General features: G+C 42.1%; 2 protein-coding genes across 3 annotated transcripts; both read left to right on the top strand.

Annotated features, from left to right (window-relative positions):
- The first annotated feature begins 1,166 nt into the window (after nucleotides 1–1,166).
- On the top strand, nucleotides 1,167–12,884 carry LOC120305036 (zinc finger protein 850-like). Its single transcript, XM_039336344.1, has 3 exons — nucleotides 1,167–1,279; nucleotides 3,839–5,691; nucleotides 10,363–12,884. The coding sequence occupies exons 2-3, from the start codon at nucleotides 4,297–4,299 to the stop codon at nucleotides 12,088–12,090; spliced, it is 3,123 nt and encodes a 1,040-aa protein (XP_039192278.1). The 5' UTR covers nucleotides 1,167–1,279; nucleotides 3,839–4,296; the 3' UTR covers nucleotides 12,091–12,884.
- LOC120305134 (zinc finger and SCAN domain-containing protein 2-like) lies at nucleotides 1,204–27,469 on the top strand. 2 transcript variants are annotated; one of them, XM_039336552.1, is made up of 3 exons: nucleotides 1,204–1,279; nucleotides 17,914–18,177; nucleotides 25,483–27,469. In XM_039336552.1, exon 3 carries the CDS (start codon nucleotides 26,114–26,116, stop codon nucleotides 27,332–27,334), a length of 1,221 nt encoding a protein of 406 aa, XP_039192486.1. In that variant the 5' UTR covers nucleotides 1,204–1,279; nucleotides 17,914–18,177; nucleotides 25,483–26,113; the 3' UTR covers nucleotides 27,335–27,469. The 2 variants fall into 2 exon arrangements, with proteins under 2 accessions (XP_039192486.1, XP_039192487.1); XM_039336553.1 differs by lacking the exons at nucleotides 1,204–1,279; nucleotides 17,914–18,177 and adding an exon at nucleotides 22,691–23,870.

Genomic DNA, 27,469 nt, shown 5'->3' with positions numbered 1-27,469 from the left:
TTTTCTTCTTCCTTTTCCCAACTCTATAAGACCCAGCTATTTTTGCCTACATATTTCCTTTACATCCTTACTTTGTTAACCTTTCCTCTTTCCCACCATAGCTTCTCTACTCAGAAAATTTCCACTGCAGCAAATTCAATTTTAAATTTCTCTTTCAATATTAAATTTTGAAGATCTTTCATTTACTTCTATTAAATCCTCCCTTTTGATTTTTATTACTTACAGAAAGGAGAAGGGAAGGCATAACTGTATGAGGTATTTTTTTCCAATTTCTTGTTTCTTGCTTATTTTCTATTGTTTTTGTGTGTTTTCAATATTAGATTGAATTTCTAATTTATACAAATGTTTCAGGCAGACACACATTTATGTGCACATAGATACTACCCTCCTTTTCACAACCCTTTCAAATTTTTTTTTGAAAAGTGTATTAGTTTTGTTTACCAAGTATAGACAGTCTCTTTTCGAGCTCCCTTTTTCTTGGCCCTGCTATGTACAGGTAGTCCTCGACTTACAACAGTTCATTTAGTGACAGTTCGAACTCACAGTGGCACTGAAAAAAGTGACATGACCATTTTTCACACTGACGACTATTGCAGCATCCCCGTGGTCATGTGATCAAAATTTAGACTCTTGGCGATTGGCTCATATTTATGACTGCAGTGCCTTCAAGTCATGTGATCACCTTTTGTGACCTTTTGACAAGTCAACAGGGAAGCCAGATTCACTTGACAACTGTGTTTCTAATTTAACACCTGCAGTGATTCACTTAAGAGCTGTGGCCAGAAAGGTTGTAAAACGGGGTAAACGTCACTTAACAAAAGTCTCACAGGGGCCACGAGTTCACTCTTGGGAGACCTGAAAGAAAAAGTGTGGGATAGAGCGTCATGGACGAAAGCTGTTCATGTATTCGATGGGAGTCGAATACAACTTGATCGCACATAAGGAAGCCCGGAATCAATGAAAACCTCTTGAAAACGCTTTAGGGTAGAAATAGAAGAGCGTGTTATTCCGCCTTATGTCACTAGATGGCGATCTACAAATGAGCGACACTCGGGCCTAGAAAGCCGTGAATACTGTATAGTACAGTAATGGCTTTGCTACCGGTAGTCTACTGGAAGGGTAGAGGCGGAGACGGAACGAATTGAAACGATAGATTGGATTTCTAGAGAGGATTTGGGAGAAAGACAGAGGAACTTCCTCTTCCGGCTCACCCAGGAGAGGAGGATGGCGTCGCGGTTGCCTGTTTGGCTGTTTCAGGGGTCGAAGCGGCTCCCGGGAGGTGAGTGGAGGGCAGGTCGGAGGAGAAGCCGGGAGCAAGTTGGGCTGTTTGGTTTCTTCCACGCAGCGAAGCGACGAGGCTGAAACATGTCAGCTGCTGCTGCTGCATATTCTTTCTCTCCCCAAATTGTATTCCTCTGGGGCTTCACGATTTAAAACTGCTGCCTGTGATTTTCTGCTGGAGATTTAACGAAATCTTTATTTTTCATATTTCATAACACACACACACCCCAAATCTCCTTCATCCTTCAGGTAATTATGATCAGTTGATTCCTTGTGATTTTATTCACCTGTCGTTTTCTTGCAAACGAGGGGTTTTGTGGGCAAAACGGATTTTTTTAAATCTTGCATAGGATTTGGGCACCATTTCATCTGTTACTGTCCCACCTTTCTAAAATTAGATCAAAACAGTTGAGCAAATCCACGCCTGGGACATTTTGCAGACTGAAATACACGTAGATTTTTTTATATACATAACTCTATAGGTGTGTATTTATGTGTGCATTAAGCATGTATCTCTATCATCTATATCAGCGGCCCCCAACCTTTTGGACACCAGGGACGGGTTCCATAAAGAAAGTTTTTTCCGCGGACAGGAGGGGGCGTGGTTTTGCATGCTGCCTGCATCCTGCAGATGGGGCTTTGCTTGTTTGTGTGGCCCAGTTGTTGACATGCCATGGACTGGTGCCAGTCCATGGAGCGGGGATTGGGGACCCCTGATCTATATTCAGAATTTTCAGGAATATTTTATAACAATTTGCAATGGTAACACTTCACAATTTACACACTGGCCGCCTATCAGCTGTTTCTGTATGGACTCAGGAACTAAATTGCCTGCAAGCAGGGCTTGCAGCCATTGCAGCTAAAGCACCTTCAGCTGCCAAGTGGGGGGGAGGGGCTGTTCCTTTAAAAAAACATACTTGTCACTAGCTTAAGAGGCTTTAGCCAGGCACCCAGAGGGAGATGGGGGAGGGTTTTACAGAACTCTCGGCTTGCAACAGTAACAGTGATGGAAGGGACTTGAGGTCATCTAGTCTAACCCACTACTCTCACAAGAGAGTATTTTGGATAAATGTCTATCCAGCCTCTTCTTAAAAGCTTCAGTGATGGGGCACCCACAACTTCTGAAGGCAATTTAAATTTAAAACCTACAAACTACAGTAATATACACTGAGCTCCAAAATAAAAGGAAATACAACGTAATAGAATTCTTTGTGTAAATCCTGGCTAGCATTTCTACAAATGCAAAAGACAAATGCAATCAGACTTTATCTTTGTAAAGTACTGTACTTACAAACACAGTAGTTTGCAATGTACAGTACTTAAAAAGCAGAGCACTTCCCAAAGTGAGACAGAGATAGAGTAAGAGACAGAGAGATAGCAAGGGAGACAGAGAGAGAGTAACAGAGACAGAGAGATAGAGAGTAAGAGAGACAGAGATAGTGACAGAGAGTGACAAAATAAGAGAATGACAGAGACATAGACAGAAAGATAGAAAGAGAGAGTGTAACAGAGAGAGACACTGAGTAAGAGAAACAATAATACAGAGGAAGTAATAAAGATAGCAATAGAGATAGAGCAATAAAGAGAGATGGAGAATAAAAGGGATAGAGATAAATAGAGAGATAAGGAGAGATACAGATATAATTACAAAGTAATAGGTATATAGAGATAGATAGAAATAGAGATAGAGAATAGACATATAGAGATAGATAGAAAGAAAATAATAGAGATAGTTAGATAGATAGAATGTAATAGAGATATAGAGATAGATACTTGTGGTCTATCCAAGCCAAAAAGAGATTTTTATGATTGAGTCAATATTTGAACATGACTCTTACTACTCTTCTATATGCCAAATGAATCATAATTAATGTTAGAGGTTAAAGTAGAATTTTGATGTTTTCATGGTAATATAAGTTTTTTCCTGCTTTCACATATCCTGCAGCCATTTTTTAAACCATAATGAAACTAACCCTTTGATATGAATCTTACAGACAAAGAGGATGGCAAGAAGTGTAATCTGGACAACAAAGAATGAGAAGCAGCATTAAAAATACAAAACAAATGGGGACTGGAGGCTAAAACATATAAGGAACGGTTGCTAGAATTGGGTATGTCTAGTTTAACGAAGAGAAGGACAAGGGGGGACATGATAGCAGTGTTCCAATATCTCAGGGGCTGCCATAAAGAAGAGGGAATTAAGCTATTCTCCAAAGCACCTGAAGGCAGGACAAGAAGCACCGGGTGGAAACTAATCAAGGAGAGAAGCAACCTAGAACTAAGGAGAAACTTCCTGACAGTGAGAACAATTAATCAGTGGAACAGCCTGCCTCCAGAAGCAGTAAATGCTCCAACACTGGAAGTTTTTAAGAAGAGACTGGACAGACATTTGTCCGAAATGGTGTAGGGTTTCCTGCCCGAGCAGGGGGTTGGACTAGATGACCTCCAAGGTCCCTTCCAACTTTACTATTATTATTATTATTATTATTATTATTATTATTATTATTATTATTATTATTATTAAATCATCAATCAAAATCTTTTCTACTTCCTCCAGAAAGTGTGAAAACTCTTCTCCTTCCTCAGCAGATGAGAAGCAAGGAGAGAATAACAAGAAAAAAGTTTTGAGTTGGTAAAAATAGACTATGTGCAACTCAAGGAAACATTACATGAGACGTCAAAGGGGATAATTTCCAAATAAGAACAAGTGGGAAATACCTGGAAGTCAGTTGGAAGGAAAAAGTATCTTGGATAGCTAAAATAAGCAGGCATTAATTAAAACCTTTGAGGAAGGAAAGAGCAGCTTGAATCAAAGAACCTCCAAGAGAGCAGATATATTTTTTGGCTCCTCAAGAATCCAAGAATATCAGTCTTAGAAAAAACCCACAGACTTCCTATTGTGGGAAAAACAGACTGCAGATCACAGCTAATTATGCACAAGTGGATCCATACAATGAAAAGACAAATGTTTGGAGTGCGGCAAAAACTTTATTCAGAACAGCTTCCTCATGATTCATGGAAAGACCCATTCCGGAGAAAAACTGTACCAATTGGTGCTTCCAACATGGCAAAAGATTTAGCATGCAGACCAATCTAGTGAGACACAAAGGGACTCTCACTGGGGAGAAAGTCTTTGAATGTCCTGATTGTGGAAAATGTTTCACACGGAATTATCACCTGGTGATACACCAGAGGATTCACACAGGAGAGAAACCGTATGAGTGTCCAGAATGCGGGAAAAGTTTCAATCAGAATTCCAACCTGGTGATACACCAGAGGACACACACAGGAGAGAAACCATATGTCTGTCAGGATTGTGGGAAACGTTTCCGTCAGAATTCCAACCTGGTGATACACCAGAGGACTCACACAGGAGAGAAACCATATGTGTGTCAAGATTGTGGGAAAGGTTTCATTCGAAATTCTGACCTGGTGATACACCACAACACTCATACAGGGGAGAAAGTGTATGTGTGCACACGTTGTGGGAAAAATTTCATTCGGAATTCTGATCTAGTAGTACACCAGAGGACTCACACAGGAGAAAAACCATATAAGTGTCCAGACTGTGGGAAAAGCTTTAGTCGGCCTTCCCACCTGGTGATACACCAGAAGACTCACACAGGACAAAAACCATACAAGTGTCTGGATTGTGGAAAAAGTTTCAGGCGGAATTCTGACCTGGCGATACACCAGAGAATTCACACTGGGGAGAAACCGTATGAGTGTCCAGATTGTGGGAAACATTTCACTCGAAATTCTGACTTGGTGATACACCAGAGGACTCACACAGGAGAGAAACCGTATGAGTGTCTGTATTGTGAGAAAAGTTTCAGTCAGAACTCTTACTTGGTGATACACCAGAGAATTCATACAGGAGAGAAACCGTATGAATGTCTAGATTGTGGTAAAAGTTTCCCTGGACATTCCAACTTGATGATACACCAGAGGATTCACACAGGAAGCAAACTGTATGAATGTCCAGATTGTGGGAAACGTTTGAGTCGGAATTCTGATCTGATGATACATCAGAGGACGCACACCGGAGAGAAACCATATGATTGTCTAGAGTGTGGGAAAAGCTTCAGTACTAGATCGAATCTTACCAGCCATATGAAGTTGCACACAGGAGAGAAACCCTACAAGTGTCCAGACTGTGGGAAAAGTTTTAGTTGGAAATCTGGCTTGGTGACCCACCAAAGGATTCATACAGGGGAGAAACCATATGAGTGTCCTGATTGTGGGAAAGGTTTCAGTGCTAGGTCTAGCCTTATAAATCATGTAGGTTTACATACAGGAGAGAAACCATTCAAATGTACAGAGTGTGGACGATTCTTCACACAAAATTCCTCCCTTGCTATACATAAGAAAATCCACTTGGTGCAGAAAGTGATGGACATAGAGAAGACATGAATTTCATTTCTGATCTCCATTTGGTAATACAGCTGAGAAATTAAATAGTTAATTCCTTACCAGATTCTTTTTAATCAAACATACATTAGACATGACAGAGGAGAGCAAAAAAAATTGGAAAATATTAGTTTGATAAAAGTTAAGTGCATGTATCTGGTTATATGAGGATTTGCTAGATATGTCCAAAGGAAGTCATAGACGCCAAAACAAACTTGTAGTTTTATATAAATATATATATATTACGTCTATATTTACAGCAAACAAGATAGTTAGACAAATAGGAGCATCAAATACAGCACACAGAAGAAAAGGGCTGGGGGAGGGAGGGAAGCTTCCCGTTCACACCCACAGCAACCAATCACAGCGCAGATTGCCTCACGCTAGAGCCAGTACTCTCCAACAAATCAACTATCAATATGTGTTCTGGCTCTATACAACCCCACTGTTCCAGCTACCAAATGCAAATATCTTAGCAAGAAATTGTACAATTGCTACAAAAAGGGCTTTAGGGTAATTTTTTTTCCTGTTTGATCAGCAATGATCATAGAACTCTACACTTCTTCAACCTGGGTGTCCTCCAGATTTCAAGCCCCATAAATCTCCACTTAGCATACCCTTTGCAGAAAATAACTGGAAAGCATGGGAGGAAGATAGAGGAGGAATGTTTTCTGCGTTGAGTTATTTCTACATGTAATAAAGGCAGAATATAAATATGGTTGCATGTATTTTTATTTAATAAGAAAATTTATATGGCAGCCCAACCCATGGTGACTCCAGGCGGTTGCAGCAATAGAACCCTAATACAGAATACATTGCAAATGGCAAAATGCAGGCCATAGTTGATGACATTTTGATAGTCGGGGAATTCCAGAAAGGTGATTCTTTTGTTCAAATTAGAAGTTTAACTAGGCCTCCTGGCTTTACTAACAAGGTTGATGCCTGGTGCCATTTTTGCTTGAAACTGATATTGTTTCTCCTTGCAAGGAGTTAAAGGGGAGACGTTAACTGGGATGAATGGCATATACATTCGATAAATAAAGAAATTGTGCCTCAAGCAACTTGCAGATGGGCATCTTCAGCAGAACCTTTGTTTGATTCAACATTAAAACATGTATATAGCCACCTATGTTACTTAAAACAAATTCTGGCCAGCTGCCTATCAAAAATTAACACAAAAACCATGTTATTAAAACCAAATGCATAAAACAAAAACCTGGTGACAAATGAAGCTTCTGATGCCTCCACTTATCCCAGTGCTTGGGGGAGGGGGGGGAGGGAGGTTTCATGCAGGTGCTAAAAAGGAGCAGTAAAGGGCTTCAGCCCTGGGGTACTCCCTATTGCAGGAACCTAGAACTTAGCTATTCCTTTCCTACCCATCCCAACTGGAACTCGCCATGGAGGTAGGAGAAGATCCATCATAACCCTTAATGGGGTTATAACAAGCAATATCACATGACCTTGCATAGGGGAATCCGGGCAGTTCCAGCTGCCATTACAGCTCCAGGACCAGATGGGTCATTAAGTAACGACCTCATTTGTCGGTGATGTGGGAAGAGACGAGTCCCAGGCAAGCAGAGCTGCAGGTGAGAGGTACAGGCAGGTGGGTGACCTCCCGGCCTCCTCTCCTCTGGGGCTGGGAGAGGAACTGACCCAAAAGCTTCCACAGCAGACTTCCTGGCTAGGATTTCCACTCACCGTCTGAGTTCCTAGCCTTCATCCTACACCAAAATGGCTCTCATATAACACTGTCTATTGCAATTGCCTTTTTTCTATATGGTCTATGCCTACTCTATGCTTTCATAAAGCTTATAACGCTACCTTTCCATCTTTCTCTCTCCTTAACCTCTACACGTCTCTGATCCCAATCTCCATATGTATACATTCTCTCTCTCTTCTCTCTGTCCCCCGATCTTCTAGCTGGCTACCTATCTCCATCCTTTTCCTAAATAAAGTTCAGTGCTTCTTTTATCTTTCTTTATCAGCTCCACAATACCATAGACTCTATGGTATAGAAAGAATCTCCCTATTGTTCTGTACAGATGGTGAGCAATGTGGAAGGGAAATGTTGGCCTGGATTTCTCTGAGGAATGGACTTCAGGCCAGGATCCATTTTTAAGAAGGGTTTCCTTCTGGTTAGCTGAGGGGACATAATTCCCAAACAGGAATGTATATAACAGTTACTTATAGAAAGGAGAAGGGAAGGCATAACTGTATGGGGTATTTTTTTTCTAATTTCTTGTTTCTTGCTTATTTTCTATTGTTTTTGTGTGTTTTCAACATTAGATTGAATTTCTAATTTAAAAAAATGTCAGGCAGACACACATTTATGTGCACATAGATACTACCCTCCTTTTCACAACCCTTTCAACCATTTTTTTTTGAAAAGTATTAGTTTTGTTTACCAAGTATAGACAGTCTCTTTTCGAGCTCCCTTTTTCTTGGCCCTGCTATGTACAGGTAGTCCTCGACTTACAACAGTTCATTTAGTGACGGTTCAAACTCACAATGGCACTGAAAAAAGTGACATGACCATTTTTCACACTGACGACTATTGCAGCATCCCCGTGGTCATGTGATCAAAATTCAGACTCTTGGCGATTGGCTCATATTTATGATGACTGCAGTGCCTTGAAATCATGTGATCACCTTTTGTGACTTTATGACAAGTCAACAGGGAAGCCAGATTCACTTGACAACTGTGTTTCTAATTTAACATCTGCAGTGATTCACTTAACAACTGTGGCCAGAAAGGTTGTAAAACGGGGCAAAAGTCACTTAACAAATGTCTCACAGAGGCCACGAGTTCACTCTTGGGAGACCTGAAAGAAAAAGTGTGGGATAGATCGTCATGTGCTCGATGGGAGTCGAATACAACTTGATGGCACATAAGGCAGCCCGGAATCAATAAAAACCTCTTGTAAACGCTTTAGGGTAGAAATAGAAGAGCATGTTGTTCAGCTTTATGTCACTAGATGGCGATCTACAAATGAGCGACACTCGGGCCTAGAAAGCCGTGAATGCCGTATAGTACAGTAATGGCTTTGCTACCGGTAGTCTACTGGAAGGGTAGAGGCGGAGACTGAACGAATTGAAACGATAGAGGATTGGATTTCTAGAGAGGATTTGGCGGGGGGGGGGAGAGTCCTCTTCCTCTGTCTCTCCGCGTTGCGGGTTCCTGTTTGTCTGTTTCGAGAGTCGAAGCGGCTCCCGGGAGGTGAGTGGAGGGCAGGTCGGAGGAGAAGCCGGGAGCAAGTTGGGCTGTTTGGTTTCTTCCACGCAGCGAAGCGACGAGGCTGAAACATGTCAGCTGCTGCATATTCTTTCTCTCCCAAAATTGTAGTCCTCTGGGGCTGCACGATTTAAAACTGCTGCCTGTGATTTTCTGCTGGGAGATTTAACGAAATCTTTATTTTTCATATTTCTTAACACACACCCCTCCCAAATCTCTTTCATCGTTTAAGTAACAGTTGATTCCTTGTGATTTTATTCAAATGTCGTTTTCTTGGCAGACGAGAGGTTTCGTGGGCAAAACGGATTTTTTAAATCTTGCATAGGATTTGGGCACCATTTCATCTGTTACTGTCCCACCTTTCTAAAATTAGATCAAAAAAATTGAGCAAATCCACGCCTGGGACATTTTGCAGACTGAAATACACATAGATTTTTTTTATATACATAACTATGTAGGTGTGTATTTCTGTGTGCATTAAACATGTATCTCTATAATCTATATCAACGGCTCCCAACCTTTTGGGCACCAGGGACGGGTTCCATGAAGAAAGTTTTTTTCTGCGGACAGGAGGGGGCATGGTTTTTCATGCTGCCTGCATCCTGCAGATGGGGCTTTGCTTGTTTGTATGGCCCAGTTGCTGACATGCCATGGACTGGTGCCGGTTCACAGACCGGAGATTGGGGACCCCTGATCTATATTCAGAATTTTCAGGAACATTTTATAACAATTTGCAAACTTCATGATTTACACACTGGAAAAAAAATTAGTGGAGTGGAGATTTGAATCAAAAAAATTTTTATGTGCCAAATGAATCATAATTAATATTAGAGATTAAAGTAGCATCTTGATACTTTTTATGGTAATATATGTAGGCCACTTTTAACAATAATGAAACTAACACATTAACATGAATCTTACAGACAAAGAGGACGCCAAGAAGAGAACTCTGAATGACAAGAGAATGAGAAGCAGCATTAAAACAAATAGTCAAAATATTTTCTACTTCCTCCAGAAAGTATAAAAACTCTTTCCTCAGAAGATGAGAGACAAGGGAAAGAATAACAAAGTTTTGAACTGTATGTGGAACTGAAGGAAACATTACATGAAAAGTCAAAGGGGATAATTTCCAAATTCAGAAAAAGTGGAAATAACTGGAAATCAGTGGGAAAGAAAAGGTCCCTTGGATAGCCAAAATGGGCAGGCATTAATTAAAGCCTTTGAGGAAGGAAAGAGCAGCTTGAATGAAAGTACCTCCAGGTGATCAGAAATATTTTTGGCCTCCTCAAGAATCCAAGAATATTGGTGTTGGAAATGCCTGGCAGACATCCTGTTGTGGGAAAAACAAAGATTGCAGATCACAGCTAATTATACATGAGAGGATCCACACCAGTGAAAATCCACACAAATGCTCATAATGTGGCAAAAGGTTTACTTAGAACAGCTCCCTCAGGGAAACATCCACACCGGAGAGAAGGCCTACCATTGTTCCCAATGTGGCAAAAGCTTTAGCATGCCATACCACTCTGGTGAGACACAAGAGGACTCCCACTGGGGAGAAACCCTTTGAATGTCCTGATTGTGGGAAAAGTTTCACTCGGAATTCACACCTGGTGATACACCAGAGGACTCACACTGGAGAGAAACTATATAAGTGTCCTGATTGTGGAAAAACTTATACTTCGAAGTCTGACCTGGTGAAACATCAAAGGACTCACACAAGAGAGAGATTGTATGAGTGTCCGCATTGTGCAAAAAGTTTTAGTCGGACTTCCAAACTGATGGTACACCAGAGAACTCACACAGGAGAGAAACCATATGAGTATCTTTATTGTGGGAACAGTTTTAGTCAGAATTCCAACCTTGTGATGCACCAGAGGGCTCACATGGGAGAGAAACCATATGAGTGTCTTTATTGTGGGAAAAGTTTCAGTCAGAATGCCAACCTTGTGATGCACCAGAGGACTCACACAGGAGAGAAACCATATGAGTGTCTTTATTGTGGGAAAAGTTTCAGTCAGAATGCCAACCTTGTGATGCACCAGAGAACTCACACAGGAGAGAAACCATATGAGTGTCTTTATTGTGGGAGAAGTTTCAGTCAGAATGCCAACCTTGTGATGCACCAGAGGACTCACACAGGAGAGAAACCATATGAATGTCTTTATTGTGGGAAAAGTTTCAATTGGAATTCCGAATTGTTGATACATCAGAGGATTCACACAGGAGAAAAACCATATGAATGCTTGGATTGTGGGAAAAGTTTCAGTCGAAATTCCCACCTGGTGGAACACCAGAGAATTCACACAGGAGAGAAACCATATAAGTGTCCAGATTGTGGGAAAGCTTTCTCCTGGAATTCTAATCTGGTGGTACACCAAAGAACTCACACAGGCAACAAACCATATCAGTGTGTGGATTGTGGTAAAAGTTTCCATTGGAATTCTGCCCTAGTGATACACCAGAGAACTCACACAGGAGAAAAACCATATGAATGTCTGGAGTGTGGGAAAAGTTTTATTCGAAATTCTGACTTGGTGATACATCAGAGGACTCACACAGGAGAGAAACCGTATGAGTGTCCGGATTGTGGGAAAAGTTTTAGTAAGAATTTTAATCTGGTGGTACACCAGAGCACTCACACAGGAGATAAACCATATGAGTGTCCGGACTGTGGGAAACTTTTCACTCAGAATTCCAATCTTGTGATACATCAGAGGACTCACACAGGAGAGGAACCATATGAGTGTCCAGATTGTGGGAAGAGTTTCAAGCAGAATTCCAATCTTCTGATACACCAGAAGACACACACAGGAGAGAAACCATATGAGTGTCAGGATTGTGGGAAAAGCTTCAGTAGGAATTTCAATCTGGTGATACACCAGAGAACTCATACAGGAGAAAAACCATATAAGTGTCCTGATTGTGGGAAAGGTTTCTGTCGGAATTATCACCTGGTAGTACACCAGAGAACTCATACAGGTAAGAAACCATATCATTGTCGGGATTGTGGTAAAAGTTTCCATTGGAATTCCGCCCTCGTGATACACCAGAGGACTCACACAGGAGAAAAACCATATGAGTGTCTGGAATGTGGGAAAAATTTCAGTACTAGGTCTAGCCTTGTAAATCATGTAAGGTTACACATAGGGGGAAAACCATTTTAATGTCTAGATTGCTGACTGTTTCACACCAGAAGTCATCGCTTATCGTACAGAAGAAATTCCATGAGGCATAATTTAAATATCATTTCTGATCACTCATTGCAAGCTCAGCTGAAAAATTCGCTATTTCAATTTGCCTGATTCTTTTTATTAGATATCTTTTAGTGTTAAACCTGAAGAGGAGATCTGAGTTGGGAGGTTCAAGCCCTTTCTGAGCTTCCTTTCTCCAGCACAGTGAAATTGTTCCCTTCCACACACACAGGACAGGTGAAGAAGGCCTATTATGGTGGGCTGGCAAAAAAAAAAACCCAAAAACAATAACTGCCCAGCAAAGGAATTCCCTTTTGCACATAGAGAGGAACTGCCTGCCCTCTTTTGCAGGCTGCTGTTTCACTCTGTCCGCTTGATGACCTGCATGGTCTGTTAGTGATTGCAACTTGGGAGGGGGCAGGATTCCGGCTGTCGAGAGAGGAGATCACATGGGCATCTTGCTTTACAACCACAGAGACTTAGGACCAAAATTTCGGCCCCCATTGTGGTTGTCAGTCAACCATCCCCTATATTCTATGCAGCAAAGTGGAAAGTCTCAACTTTAACCGCAATGGAGGAACGGTTGGCGAAGATGATGGACTTCCTTGAGATGAATGATTGACTTCCTCAATCGGAGAAAAGACCTTCTCTACATTCAGTGCTGACTGGAAGCTCTTCAGAGAGTTGTGTGAAACAGAAGAAAAATGAAGTTATGACTTACAGTTTTGATTGTTAAAAAAACAGGTAATAAAAAGAAGTTTTTTTGATCACAGAGTAAGAGGTCATTTTGTATTTCTAATTATGTTCACTAAGGAAATGGTAAGTAACTTCTCTGTATCTTTTCTTTTTGCACTCTTGATTTCTTTTTTGTTCTTTTATTTAGCGTATTAGTTTTTGTTAACATTATCCTCTGTTTAAAATAATAATTAAGGCAAAGTTCCCCTGACCAGTCGTGTCCAACTCTATAGGGCAGGGGTGGGCAACCTTTGCTCTTTTATGACTTGTGGACTTCAACTCCCAGAATTCCTGAGCCAGCCACGCTGAGGAGAAAGGGAGAGGTTTCCAAGCTGAGCCATGCTGGCTCAGGAATTCTGGGAGTTGAAGTCCACGAGTCATAAACGAGCCAAGGTTGCCTACCCCTGCTATAGGGGCTGGTGCTCATCTCTGTTTCTTACCTGAGAGAGCCAGTCTTGTCTGAAGACGTTTCTGTGGTCGTAGTAAAAATAATGTTTATTATTGATATTAAACATTATATAATGTTTACTTTACATAAAAAAACCAGAAACAAACATAAGCATCAAGGACCCTGGATGGAAAGCCACGCGTTCCAGTTCAGTGTTAGGTTAGACAGGAAGGTGGCTGCCGGGAGCTATGGGAGACTAATTTAAGATGCCAATCGAGAGGCAGGATGTATTTCTGGGCAAGTAGGTGGGCTGGTGGGGGATTTACAATAAGAAAAGATCCTCTTTCTTGGCCCATGATGCTACCCAGGAAGTGCTCTGTATGCCATCTTCAGTTTCTGAATGAAAAGGGAATCAATAACATTTATTTGTGGTATTAAACGTATATGCTTCCTATCTCACTATCAAAGGAGGCATGATGGTCAGCAGTTAAATATGCTGAGCATGTGAACTGGAACATTGACAGTCTGGGTTAGAGACAGTGGTGGGATTCAGCCAGGTCGCAGCAGTTCGGCAGAACTGGTAGCTAATTTTTTGTTGCCCAGGCCCAAAATGGACTTCCAGAAGCAGCATCCACACAGAGAACCGGTTGTTCACATATTTGAATCCCACCACTGGTTAGAGACCCAAACGTCGCACAACAGGATGAGCTCCTGTTACTTTCTGCAACTCCTACACACCTAGCAGTTTGAAAGCAGGCAAATGTGAGTAGATAAATAGGTACCACTGTGGTGGGAAGGTAACGGTGTTCCGTGCGCCTCAGTTTATAGCCACATGGTCTCGGAAATGTCTTTGGACAGTGCTAGCTCTCTCAGCTAAGAAACAGACATCAGCACCGCCTCCTAAAATCGGACATGACTGGGCAGAGGAAACCTTTAGGAGGAAAAAGACATGCCAAATTTTACAGGAAAGAGTGTTCCCATGGGGCAGGAGCTGCAGTGGAAACGGCTCACTTCCTGGTTCCTATCAGTTGGCAATAAGCCGAGCCGAGGTGGCGCCGCAGTTAGAGTGCAGTACTGCAGGCCACTTTAGCTGACTGTGTTCAGCAGGTCAGCGGTTCAGATCTCACCGGCTCAAGGTTGACTCAGCCTTCCATCCTTCCGAGGTAGGTAAAATGAGGACCCAGATTGTTGGGGGCAATGTAAATATATATATACATTGCTTACTGGTGTACACCGCTTAGAGAGTGCTTGCACTTAAAGCGGTATATAAGTCTCATAAAATAAATAAATAAATAAATATTTAAGCCAAGGGACTAGGAGCTTGCCCACCCTATTTGACCTGGTAGAACAGATAGATGCAGAAATAATAAAGGTGGGGCAATAATGACAGGTGCCCTAGTGGCTCAGTGGCTAGAATGCAGTGTTGCCAGCTGACTCTGCCCACAGCCTGGAATTCGATCCTGACGGAGCTCGAGGTTGACTCGGCCTTCCATCCTTCTGAGATCGGTAAAATGAGGACCCAGATGGTTGGGGACAATATGCTGATTCTGTAAACCGAGCATGCTATAAGGCATTGTGGGGTGGAACATATTCGTCTTATTGCAATCGCTATAATAAAGAAATAACTTTAAAGGTGATAACCAGTAACTTGAATTGTACCTGTAAAAAAACCCAAACCAATGCAGCTCGTATCACAAAATATGTTACATGGGCAACCTAGGGGCCTCCATAACTGTGTGCACTGCTGCATTCTGGGCCAGTTGAAGTTCCTGGGTGGTCCAGTGCAGTGAACCAAACAGGAGGTGACCATGGCATGAGTGACCCATGTGCAAGAGCTCCCGATCCAGGAAAGGGCACAATTGAATCTGCAAAGCCCCTGCCCCAACCATGGCCTCCTCAACCAGGAGCCATTTGTCCAGGAAGTCCCCCCCCCCCAAGGTGTACATCAACTCAGTCCCGGGAAGTACCAGTCAAAGATGAAATGTTATCTGGCCTGGGAAGGGTGGGGGAGGCAAAAACATGAATATTGCCAGGGTTGAATTGAATTGAAGCTGGTAATCTGCAGCACTTGGGCAGCATTGTCTATCAGTTCTGTCTGGGTGGATATACTAAATGGGGTGTCATAAGCTGGCCTTTCCTGGTGGCTTCACGTAGATGTTAAAAAGAAGCAGCAAAAGGCTTAGGTTCTGAGACACCCCATAATGCAGGGGCCTAGGAGTCAGCCACTCATACTCAAACCAAATGGAACCAGCCATGAAGTAGATCCACCATAACCCTTAATGTGGCTGACATCACATGACCACATCATCTAGTGAGGGCAAACTCAGCAGTTCCACTTGGTTTTATAATTCCAGCACTATCTGGGTCATTATGTGAGGACCTCATGTGACTCTGATGCGGGAAGAGGTTGGAGTCCCAGACAAGCAGGCCACCAGGTGAGAGCTACAGGCAAGTGGGTGGTCTCCAGGCCTACTCCTTTCTGGGGTTGGGAGAATCTAACTCGGGGGGTCTTCAAACTTGGCCCTTTTATGAGTTGTGGACTTCAACTCCCAGAATTCCTCAGCCAGCGTGCCTGGATGAGGAATTCTGGGAGATGAAATCCACAAGTCATAAAAGGGTCAAGTTTGAAAACCTCTGATCTAACTCTGGAAATTGGGATGGCTGTTCAGAAGAAATTCTGCCCTCTACTGAGATTTAGGCCTTGCAGGAATGCAGATGGAAAAATAATATCTCCTTTCTAGAGAGATTGGAAGCAATGTGGGTGGGCACTTCAAAGTTTTGTCCCGTATTTCATTCTATTAATGGGAGGAATCTGCACCTACAAACAAGACCTTTATCAATTTTTATGAGGCAACAATTTGCTAATCTTGTGAAGCTAAGTAGGGTCAACCTTCACTCTTCAAGCTTCCTTCAGTTGCAAAGGTAGTTTTGGGGGGTTATCCTGCACCCCAAGACGAAGAAGTGGCTGGAATAGTCTTCACTGATCCCCAAGGGAGGTGGATGCTTTTCCCTTCATTTAATTCTTACAAAAGAAGCTCCTGGCTCAGTTGTAGTGACGATGATTGTTGTGTACATGTAGAGGTGTAGGTCTATACTTATGTTGTATATAGTATGTTTAGGTGTGTGTCATGTATAATGTGACCAACCGTCCTCCTTTTGGGAGTTCTGTCCTCCCTCGAAAAGTGTCCTAAATGTCCTCTTTTTCTATATTTGAAGACTAATCTGCAGGGCTTTTTTTACCTCATAGAACGCTCAGAAGGCGTTCTGGGACCTTTTTTGGATGTTTTTTTTTTTAACTTTTGCATGAGCTGTGCTACTTCCCCTATTGCAGCGGTTCTCAACCTATGGGTCGCGTCCCCATTTGGGGTCGATCGACCACTTTTCGGGGGTCGCCAAAGGCGGCGATCCGCCATTTTGTCCCCTCCGGGGGCGCCGCCGCGTATGCGCGCAGCGCATGGGACCGCCGCCGCGCCTTTGGGGGGGCGCCGTGCATGCGCGCCGCGCACGGGGGCACCGCCGTGCATGCGCGCCACGCCGCACATGCGCATAGCGTTTGTGTGACGGGGGTCGCCGTCACACAAACGTTGAGAAACGCTGCCCTATTGGCTTTCGAAAGCCAATAGGAATTGCTGCTGAGTGCGCCAAAACACCCGGGCGGCAAACTTTGCACATGCAAGTTGCAGGAACTTTGCACCCCTCACTGCTACCCAACTACACCCTCTCCTACTTAGTTCCGAAGATAGCTGGAGGAGACTGGAGCAGTAAGTTTCTCTTGATCTTCCCTGTTCGGTTCTACATGGGGATGCACAGGGTAGGCGGTGGTGCTGGGGGGCGGCTGGTGTGTGTGTGGCTGCAGGGCTGGAGCTGGCACGGCTGGTGCTTTGTGAGCTGTGGGGCCAGCTCTACGGGGATGTGCAGGGTGGGCAGTGGTGCTGGGGGGCGGCTGGGGGGGGCAGCTGCAGGGCCGGAGCTGGGGCAGCTGGTGCTTTGCCTTTGTGAGCCGCAGGACCGGCTCTACGGGGAGGTGCAAGGTGGCCGGTGGTGCTGGGGGCGGCTGCAGGGCCGGAGCCAGCACAGCTGGTGCTTTGCCTTTGTGAGCCTGCGCTGCTACCACCTTGCCCTGCGCACCTATGTGGCCGTCCTGGAGCTCCTGGCTCACAACACCTACCTCCGCCGCCCACCCCCACGCAGTCCAGCCATGTAGATTTTTGGACAAGTGAGAAGTCGAGATTAAACGTTGATACTCTAGCTGCAGCACTTGCCGTAAAATTCAATATGAAGGATATTTCTTGTTCAGATATTTCCAATATATTGTTAGAAGATGATACATTGACAAAAAATATTAATTCAATGGAAAACTACTCATTTAAATAATTAATAGGCATGTAAGCATAATTACAATATAAAATGTTATTGTTACAAATATTTTTATTATGCATTTATTATATTATAGTGTATTCTGTATTATTGTTGCAATAAATACAATGTTTCTTTTATTTACGATATTTTTTTCTTCAATTTATTCATGTCCTCCTTTTTGTTGTAAAAGCGTTGGTCACCTTAGCCATGTATGTGTTTCACTTTGAGAGCGGGCAACTAAATTTCATTTTTGTTGTGTGCCCTTGTTCCCACAGTAAAAAAAAAATGACATAAAGGTTATCTTATCTTATCAGGGCTTCTCTGCAAGATAGAGAATGAGCGTATTTTCAGCCTCATGTCACTAGGTGGAGCTCTAACACAACACCAGCGCCTGGACAACCGTTGAGATTCCGACATCCAACCGGAGGGGTAGCTGCTGAGTGAAACGGAGTTAAAACCATCGAGTATTGATAGAAAGGATGTCGAGGAGAGGAGAAGGGCTGAGGATCTTCCTCTTCCTTCTCACCCATAGGAGGATGGAGGAGTGCTCTTCCCAGGCTCGAAACAGCAGCTGGAAGGTGAGTGGAGGGCAGGTCGGGGGAGAAGCCGGGAGCAAGTTCGGTTGCCTGGTTTCCTCCGCGGTGTGGAGGCAGCGAAGGGACAAGGCTGGAACATGTCGGCTGCTGCAGCATATTCTTTCTCTTTCCAAATGTTATTATCCTTGTGCTGCGTGATTTAAAACTGCTACATGTAATTTTCTGCTGGGAAATGGGAGAGACTAAAGTATAAAGGCCTGAAGACTAAAACATACGAAGAACGGTTGAAGGATCTGGGTATGGCCAGTCAAGAGAAAAGGATTAAGGTTGACATGATTGCAGTATTCCAGTATTTGAGGTGCTGCCACAAAAAAAGAGGGGGGTCAATTTATTTTCCAAAGCCCCAGAAGGCGAGATAAGAAACAATGGGTGGAAACTGATCAAGGAGAGAAGCAACCTGGAATTAAGGAAAAATTTCCTAACAGTGAGGACAATTTACCAGTGGAACAGTTTGCCTCCAGAAGTTGTGGGTGCTTCATCACTGGAGGTTTTTAGGAAGAAACTGGACAGCTACTTGTATAGGATCTCTTGCTTGAGCAGTGGGTTGGGCTAGAAGATCTACAAGGACCAATTGAGATTTGGGAAATTAAAAAAAAAAATCTTTATTTTTCATTTTTTCATAATCACCCATCTCCCTCAGTCTGGATGTAACACTTGATTCCTTGTGATTTAATTGACAAGTTTTCCTGGTAAGTGAGTTTCATGGGCAAAGTAGGTGTTTTAAATCTTGCATAGGATTTAGGCACCATTTTGTCTGTTTGTCTGACTCAAATTGGATGAAGTATTCCAGGTGTGGCGTTACTAAGTATTTATAAAGCAGTACTAATACTTCAGATGATTTTGATTCAATGCCTCTGTTTATACAACCAAGGATTGTATTAGGGTTTTTGGCTGCTGCTGCACACTCTTCATTCCTGTTTAAGTGATCGTCCACTATGGCCCAAACTCCCTCTCACAGTTATTGATTTTGAGCCAGGTTTCGCCTAATCTATAGTTTTACATTTGATTTTTCCTGCCTAGGTGTAAAACTTGGCTTTTCTCCACACTAAATTTCAGATTGTTGGGCCCATTGTTCAAGTCTGTCAAGATCTTTTTGGATCCTAAGCTTGTCTTCTGGGTTATTGACTATTCCTGCCAGCTTAGGGTCATCTGCAAATTTGATGAATTCCCCTTTTATTCCGTTATCTAAGTCATTTATGAAAATATTGAAGAGTACTGGGCCTAAGACAGAACCTTGTGGTACCCCACTGCTTACTTCTCTCCATGTAGACATACCATTAAGGACTGCTCATTGAGTATGCTTTGTCAGGCAGTTACAAATCCATTTGGTGGTGAAGCTGTCTGTCCCACATGTTTCTAGCTTAGAAAGAAGTAGGTTGTAATCTACTTTGTCAAATGGCTTGCTGAAGTCTAAATATACTATCCACAGCATTTCACTGGTCTACTAATTTAGTCACTGTGTCAAAGAATGAAATAAGATTGGTTTGATTTAACAAACCCATACTGGCTTTTAGATATAATTCTATTTGTTTCTAAATGTTCACAGATCTGTTTTTTATTTTTTTCAGTATCTTCCCAGGTATTGAAGTCATGCTGATTGGTCTGTAGTCCCAAAGGTGCTTTTCCAAGAGGCAACTGGACTTTCTTGTTTTTATAACAGAATAACAGAGTTGGAAGGGACCTTGGAGGTCTTCTAGTCCAACCCCTGCTCAAGCAGGAAACCCTGTACCATTTCAGACAAATGGCTGTCCAGTCTTTTCTTAAAAACTTCCAGTGTTGGAGCATTCACAGCTTCTGGAGGCAGGTTGTCCCACTGGTTAATTGTTCTCACTGTCAGGAATTTCTTCTTAGTTCTAGGTTGATTCTCTCCTTGGTTAGTTTCCATGTATCGCCTGCAGGTGCTTTGGAGAACAGGTTGACCCCTCTTTTATGTTATATTCTGTAGGTTTCTAGATTTCTCAGATAAAAATACTTGATTTCATTTTCCTGGATTTTTGCATTTATCTATTAAGGGCTCTCAAACTTTCTTCTATAAGCCCAAGTGAATCTCCTTAAAGATAAATATTCTTGAGTTTTCCAAGTAGAGGTGAACAAGTACTATTACTAAGCTTCTTCAAACGGGAAGCAAAAATATTCAGGGCAGAACAGACAGCAATGGGAAATTAAATTACTCACATTTACTCTACCTTCTTCCTTCTTTTAAAGGCTTTCAAAAAAGACCAGACCATTGTTTGAGCCTAGCAAATACTTTTACATGTTTTTGATCTAAATATTAATTAGTTTATTAGCTCACTGGGCTGCAATACAGCCAATATGTTACTAAATGGACAGGTCTGTATCAGATTTCTTAAGAGTTACTGGACAACTCACAAGTAATCTGAGATAAATCTCAGAATAATTCAGTAATAAATTGAATAACTTATAATTGAATAATAAATTAAATAACTCAATAAATCTAAAAAAAAACCACATTTCCTTTGAAGACATTTTGCTTCTCCTCCAAGAAGCTTCTTCAGTTCTGACAGGATGGTGGGGAATGGAAGGATTTATATTTCTTGCAGACAGCTGGTCATTTGCATTCTTTTAGAGCAGGGATGTCAAACTGCTGGCCCGCGGGCTACATGCGTCACACCAAAACCGCTCCCACCCCATTGCTGGCAATGGGAAAAAAGTCACAATACGTCGCAACACATTGCATGACGTCGTGAGTTTAACCCCCGTGTTTTAGGGAGTCCTTGAGGCTACTGGGTGATTTATCTGTGTCCTCAGGGTTACCTGAGTAGTGCAAATGCGTGTGGAGCTTCTTGGAACTGCTGAAAGGACTGTGTTGTAGACTGGACATAGATCAGCGGTTCTCAACCTGTGGGTCGCGACCCCATTTGGGGTCGAACGACCATTTCACGGGGGTCGCCAAACAACGCAGTCCGCCATTTTTTCCCCCTTTCCTTAGCTGTGCTACTCCCTTTTATTCTATTGGCTTTTGAAAGCCAATAGAATAGACTCTCTTGAATAGAGTCTAATTCTATTGGCTTTCAAAAGCCAATAGGAGTTGTCCAGGCTGTCTCTGCCCTGCTGAGCCCGCCAAAAGTCCCATTCTGCAAATGGTGCTGCAAGTTGTCTGCAGCAAAAGCGAGCTGTCTGGAAGTTTCCACCCCTCCCTGCTGAGCAACTACTAAAAATGTAAGTAAAAGAGGGCCAGGGGTGGGAGGTGGGAGGCCAGCGGGCGCAGGGAGGGTTGCTGGCGCACGTGGGGCCCGGCAGGTGCCTTACCTCCCTTGGGCTGGGCCAGATGGTGGCCCAGCTGGTGGTCGGCCTGTTCCATCTCTGCCGCTTGTCAGCTACGCCTCGGCTGGTGCAGGGGGAAGCACCACGCATGCGCGGTGCTCCCAGGCAGGGAAAGTCCTTGACTTATGACTGGTTGGGTAGTCCTCGACTTACGACGGGTTGGGTAGTCCTCGACTTACGACGGGTTGGGTAGTCCTCGACTTATGACCGGTTGGGGGTCGCGGCATTAAAAAGGTTGAGAACCACTGAGATAGATGATGTCGTATCCCTCTCTGTTGAGAGAGGGCTGTTCAATTTTGAGGGTTCCACACAGTGGGAGTTCAGCAGTTCCATGAAAAAAGCCCCTTTTGGACAACCATGACCTGGATGACAGAGAATCTTCATAGACGATTGGTCTGCAGTTTCCTGGTCTGTTTTTTTGTTTTTTATTTTCCTTTTTTTAAAGATGAGAGCCACTTCAGCTCTTTTCCAATCCTCTGATAGTTCCCCAGTGCTCCAGGATTTTTTAAAGATACGGTACAATGGTACTGAAATAACATCCGCCAGCTCCTTCAGAACTCTGGGATATAATCCATCAGGTTCCAGTGATTTATATTCATCAAGATCAGAAAGGTGTTCCCTTATCATTTACTTGCTTATTTTAATTTTTATTGTCTGTCTTTTACAGATATGTTTTTGGTAGGTTGGGCTATAGCTTCATTTTGCGTGAAGACTGATGCAAAGATGGAGTTAAGCAGCTCGCTTTCTGCCTGTTACTTCCTTGCCATCTTCTCTCTTTAGTAGACAGACTGTTTTCTTGACTTTTTTCTTGTTATTTATATGTTGAAAGAAACTTTTTAAAATTATCTTTGACTTTTATTGCAAGTCTTTGTTCATTCTGAGCGTTTGCTTTCCTGATTTCACCTTTGCAGTTTCGGGCTATCTGCTGATATTCTGCCTTTGTTATGTGTCCCTCTTTCCATTTTTTTATATGTACCCTTTTTGTCTTTCACTTTATCAGAGAGATCTTTGTGCAACCATGCTGGCTTCTTCTTGGATTTCTTCTTTTTCTTTTCAGTGGTATTGTATTGGCCTGGGCTTTTATGATCATATTTTTCAGAGTTTCCCATGCTTCTTGAGTTGTTTTCCCCTTTAGGATTTTCATCCATGGAATTTTTCTTAGGCTGGCTCTGAGTTTGTCAAAATCAGCTCTTTTAAAGTTTAAGACTCTAGCTGGATTGTACTCTATTGCTTGTGTTTGCATTATATTGAATTCCAATATGACACAGTCATTCTCACCCAAAGTTCTGGCAACTTCAACTCCTTCTTTCACTTCTTCTCTATTAATAAGAATTAGGTCCATTATACCTTTTCCTCTACCTTTTGAATGATGAAGTTGTCAGCTAAGTTGGTTAGGAATCCGTTCGATCTCCCACTTGCTACAGAATTTGTCTCCCAGTTGATATCAGCGTAGTTATGACTGTAGTATGTTTCGTATATACATGTGTTAATTGATTAGCGAAAAGTTCATCTATTTTTTCTGCTTGGTTGGGTGGCCTGTAGTATACACCTATAGCAATGTCATTTTTATCCTTTTATATTGCCCGATACGGATTTTCATCCTTGCTTTTGTGTATTTCTGTAGAGATGTAGTGATCTTTTATATATAATGCAACTCCACTTCCTCTTTTGTAGGTCTGTTTCTTTTGAACAGTTTGTATCCTTCTATCAGTACATTCCAGTCATGAGTTTCATTCCACCAGGTTTCAGTAATGGCAACTCTATCATATCTGCCTTCTTGTACTAATACTTCAAGTTCACCCTGTGTATTCCCTAAACTTGAGTGTTAGTATACAGGCATTTGAGCCCTTTATGGGTCTTGGGTATGTTTCTTATATCTCCTACTTTGCAAGTGGGATTTCCCTCCTTTCCATCACTCTCTAATTCATTATGTTTTTAGTTTTTTTATTTCTTTTTTCTCTTTACTCCCTACCTCTTTATGTGATTGGTTATCTAGTGGTTTTTGCATGAAATTAGGTTCTAAAGGTCGTGACGATTGGCTGGCCGCCCTTCTCAATTTTAGCTTAAAGCCGCTTTGAAAAGATGAGCCAGTCGTTTTCTGAATATATTCTTTCCAATTGTGAGGTTCACTCTATCCCTTGCCAGTAGCCCTTCATGTAAGTAATGCAGACCCAGCCAAAGTCCTGTTGACGACACCAATTTTTAAGCCAGTGGTTCATTTCTAAAATACTTGCTCCCTCATTGGATGTTGGCCTTTTGTTGGAAGTATAGATGAAAACATCACTTGTGCTCCTAATTCTTTATTTTCTTCCCTTGCTGTTTGTAATCTCTTGTTATTGTTTTCAGATTCATTATTGTGTCATTGGTCCCCACACGTAGGAGAAGAAAGGGTTAGTAATCCTTGGGATTGATTATTTTAGTAATGTATCCAGTTACATCTTTGATTTTTGCTCCATGGATACAATGTACCTCCCTAAATTGATAGAGAGTAATAGAGAAAGAGAGCAATAGAGACACAGAGATAGAGAATGATAGAGACAAAGAGATAGAGAGTAATAGCGACAGGGAAATAGAGAATAATACAGGTATTCCTTCAGATACGAACCTAATGGAGCCTGGTCATTAGACTCGTAAGTAAAAAAGTGCATCAAATGAATCAGACTCAATTTTACAAATTTTTAAAATCAAAATCATTAATTAAATCAAATGGGTTGCTAAATGAATGAAGAACTGACTTACTATTTCCTCCGATGGCTGTCATGTTAACTTAACTGAGACAGTTTCACTCTGGCTGCCTATCAGCTGTTTCCTGTGTGGACTCAGGAACTAAATTGCCTCCAAGCAGGGCTTGCAGCCATTGCAGCTCAAGCATCTTCAGCTGTCGGGAGGGGAGGAGGGGTCCTTGCTTTAAAAAAAAAAACTACTTGCCCCTAATTAGCTTAAGAGGCTCCAGCCAGGCACCCAGAGGGAGATAGTGGAGGGATTTGCAGAACTCTCGGCTTGCAACAGTAACAGAGGTGAAAGGGAACTTGAGGTCATCTAGTCTAACCCACTGCTCTCACAAGAGTATTTCAGATAAATGCCTATCCAGTTTCTTCTTAAAAGCTTGCAGTGATGGGGCACCCACAACTTCTGAAGGCAATTTAAATTTAAAACCTACAAATACAGTAATATAAGCCTAGCTCCAAAATAAAAGGAAACAACGTTATAGAATTCTTTGTGTAAATCCTGGCTAGCATTTCTACAAATGCAAAAGACAAATGCAATCAAACTTTATCTTTGTAAAGTACTGTACTTACAAACACAATAGTTTGCAAAGTACAGTACTTAAAAAAGCAGAGCACTTCCCAAAGTGAGACAGAAATAGAGTAAGAGACAGAGAGATAGAGAATGACAGAGAGATAGCAAGGGAGACAGAGAGAGAGTAACAGAGACAGAGAGTAAGAGAGACAGAGATAGTGACAGAGAGTGACAAAATAAGAGAATGACAGAGACATAGAGAGATAGAAAGAGAGACAATATAACAGAGAGACACTGAGTAAGAGAAACAATAATACAGAGGAAGTAATAAAGATAGCAATAGAGATAGAACAATAAAGAGAGATGGAGAATAAAAGAGATAGAGATAGAGTAATAGAGAGATAAGGAGAGATATAGATATAATTACAAAGTAATAGGTATATAGAGATAGATAGAAATATAGAGAATAGACATATAGAGATAGATAGAAAGAAAATAATAGAGATAGATAGTTAGTTAGACAGATAGAATGTAATAGAGATATAGAGATAGATACTTGTGGTCTATCCAAGCCAAAAAGAGATTTTTATGATTGAGTCAATATTTGAACATGACTCTTACTACTCTTCTATATGCCAAATGAATCATAATTAATGTTAGAGGTTAAAGTAGAATTTTGATGTTTTCATGGTAAAATAAGTTTTTTTCCTGCTTTCACATATCCACCATAATGAAACTAACCCTTTAATATGAATCTTACAGACAAAGAGGATGCCAAGAAGAGTAATCAGGACAACAAAGAATGAGAAGCAGCATTAAAATACAAAACAAATCATCAATCAAAATCTTTTCTACTTCCTCCAGAAAGTGTGAAAACTCTTCTCCTTCCTCAGCAGATGAGAAGCAAGGGAGAGAATAACAAGAAAAAAGTTTTGAGTTGGTAAAAATAGACCATGTGCAACTCAAGGAAACATTACATGAGACGTCAAAGGGGATAATTTCCAAATAAAGAACAAGTGGGAAATACCTGGAAGTCAGTTGGAAGGAAAAAGTATCTTGGATAGCCAAAATAAGCAGGCATTAATTAAAATCTTTGAGGAAGGAAAGAGCAGCTTGAATCAAAGAACCTCCAAGTAAGAGAGCAGATATATTTTTTGGCTCCTCAAGAATCCAAGAATATCAGTCTTGGAAAAAACCCACAGACTGCCTATTGTGGGAAAAACACAGACTGCAAATCACAGCTAATTATGCACAAGAGGATCCATACAGTGAAAACACAAATGTTTCGAGGTGCAGCTAAAACTTCACTCAGAACAGCTTCCTCATAATTCATGGAAGGACCCATTCCGGAGAAAAGCTCTACCGGTGCTCCCAATATGGCAAAAGATTTAGCATGCAGACCAATCTAGTGAGACACAAAGGGACTCCCGCTGGGGAGAAAGTCTTTGAATGTCCTGATTGTGGAAAAAGTTTCACACGGAATTATCACCTGGTGATACACCAGAGGACTCACACAGGAGAGAAACCGTATGAGTGTCCAGTTTGTAGGAAAAGTTTCAGTCAGAATTCCCACCTGGTCATACACCAGAGGACTCACATGGGAGAAAAACCATATGAGTGTCCAGATTGTGGCAAAAGTTTCAGTCAGAATTCCTACCTGGTGAAACACCAGAGGACTCACACGGGAGTGAAACCGTATGAGTGTCCAGATTGTGGGAAAAATTTCAATCAGAATGCCAATCTGGTCAGACACTGGCGGATTCACACAGGAGAAAAACCATATGAGTGTTCAGATTGTAGGAAAAGTTTCAAATGGAATTTTGACCTGGTGAAACACCAGAGGACTCACATGGGAGAGAAACCATATGAGTGTCTGGATTGTGGGAAAGGTTTTAGTCAGAATGCCAATCTGATGAGACACCAGAGAACTCACACAGAAGAAAAACCATATGAGTGTTCCGACTGTGGGAAAAGTTTCAAATGGAATTCCTCCCTGGTGAAACATCAGAGGACTCACATGGGAGAAAAACCATATGAATATCCTGTTTGTGGGAAAGGTTTCTATCAAAATTCTAACCTGGTGATAGACCAGAGGACTCAGACAAAAGAGAAACTATATGAGTGTCCGGATTGTGGGAAAAGTTTCAGGCAGAATTCTAAGCTGGTGATCCATCAGAGGACTCACACAGGAGAGAAACCATATGAGTGTCTGTATTGTGGGAAAAGTTTCAGTCAAAATTCAAACTTGGTGATACACCAGAGGACCCACACAGGAGAAAAACCATATGAATGTCTGGATTGTGGTAAAAGTTTCAGTCAGAATTCCTACCTGGTGAAGCACCATAGGACTCACACAGGAGAAAAACTGAATGAATGCCTGGATTGTGGGAAAAGTTTCAAACAGAATTCCTTCCTGGTAGAGCACCAGAGGACTCACACAGGAGAGAAGCCGTATGAGTGTCCGGTTTGTGGGAAAGATTTCAGTAGAAGGTCTAGTCTTATAAATCATGTAAGGTTACACACGGGGGAGAAACCATTCAAATGCCCAGATTGTGGAAAATGTTTCCCACAGAATTCGACTTTTATCAAACACAAGAAAGTCCATACGAGGTGAAATTCAATGGGTGTAGAGCAGACATGTCAAACACAAGGCCCGGGGGTCGGATGCGGCCTGCAAAGTGGTTTCATGTGGCCCGCAAAGCCATCCTGGAAACAGTGAGGGAATGGCCCCCACTGCCTTGGCCCTGGC

Source organism: Crotalus tigris, unplaced genomic scaffold (assembly GCF_016545835.1).
Source record: "Crotalus tigris isolate CLP2741 ecotype Arizona unplaced genomic scaffold, ASM1654583v1 scf7180000017666.379230911805:20528666, whole genome shotgun sequence".
Classification (NCBI taxonomy): Eukaryota; Metazoa; Chordata; class Lepidosauria; order Squamata; family Viperidae; genus Crotalus; species Crotalus tigris.
This window is presented reverse-complemented; position numbering and strand designations above follow the sequence as displayed.

Coding starts and splice junctions, on each gene's coding strand:
- LOC120305134 (XM_039336552.1), top strand. CDS start 26,114: ATGCAGACCAATCTAGTGAGACACAAAGGGACTCCCGCTGGGGAGAAA.
- LOC120305036 (XM_039336344.1), top strand. CDS start 4,297: ATGGAAAGACCCATTCCGGAGAAAAACTGTACCAATTGGTGCTTCCAA. Junction 5,692..10,362: donor TGATGGACATAGAGAAGACA/TGAATTTCATTT, acceptor AGGTTTACTTAG/AACAGCTCCCTCAGGGAAAC.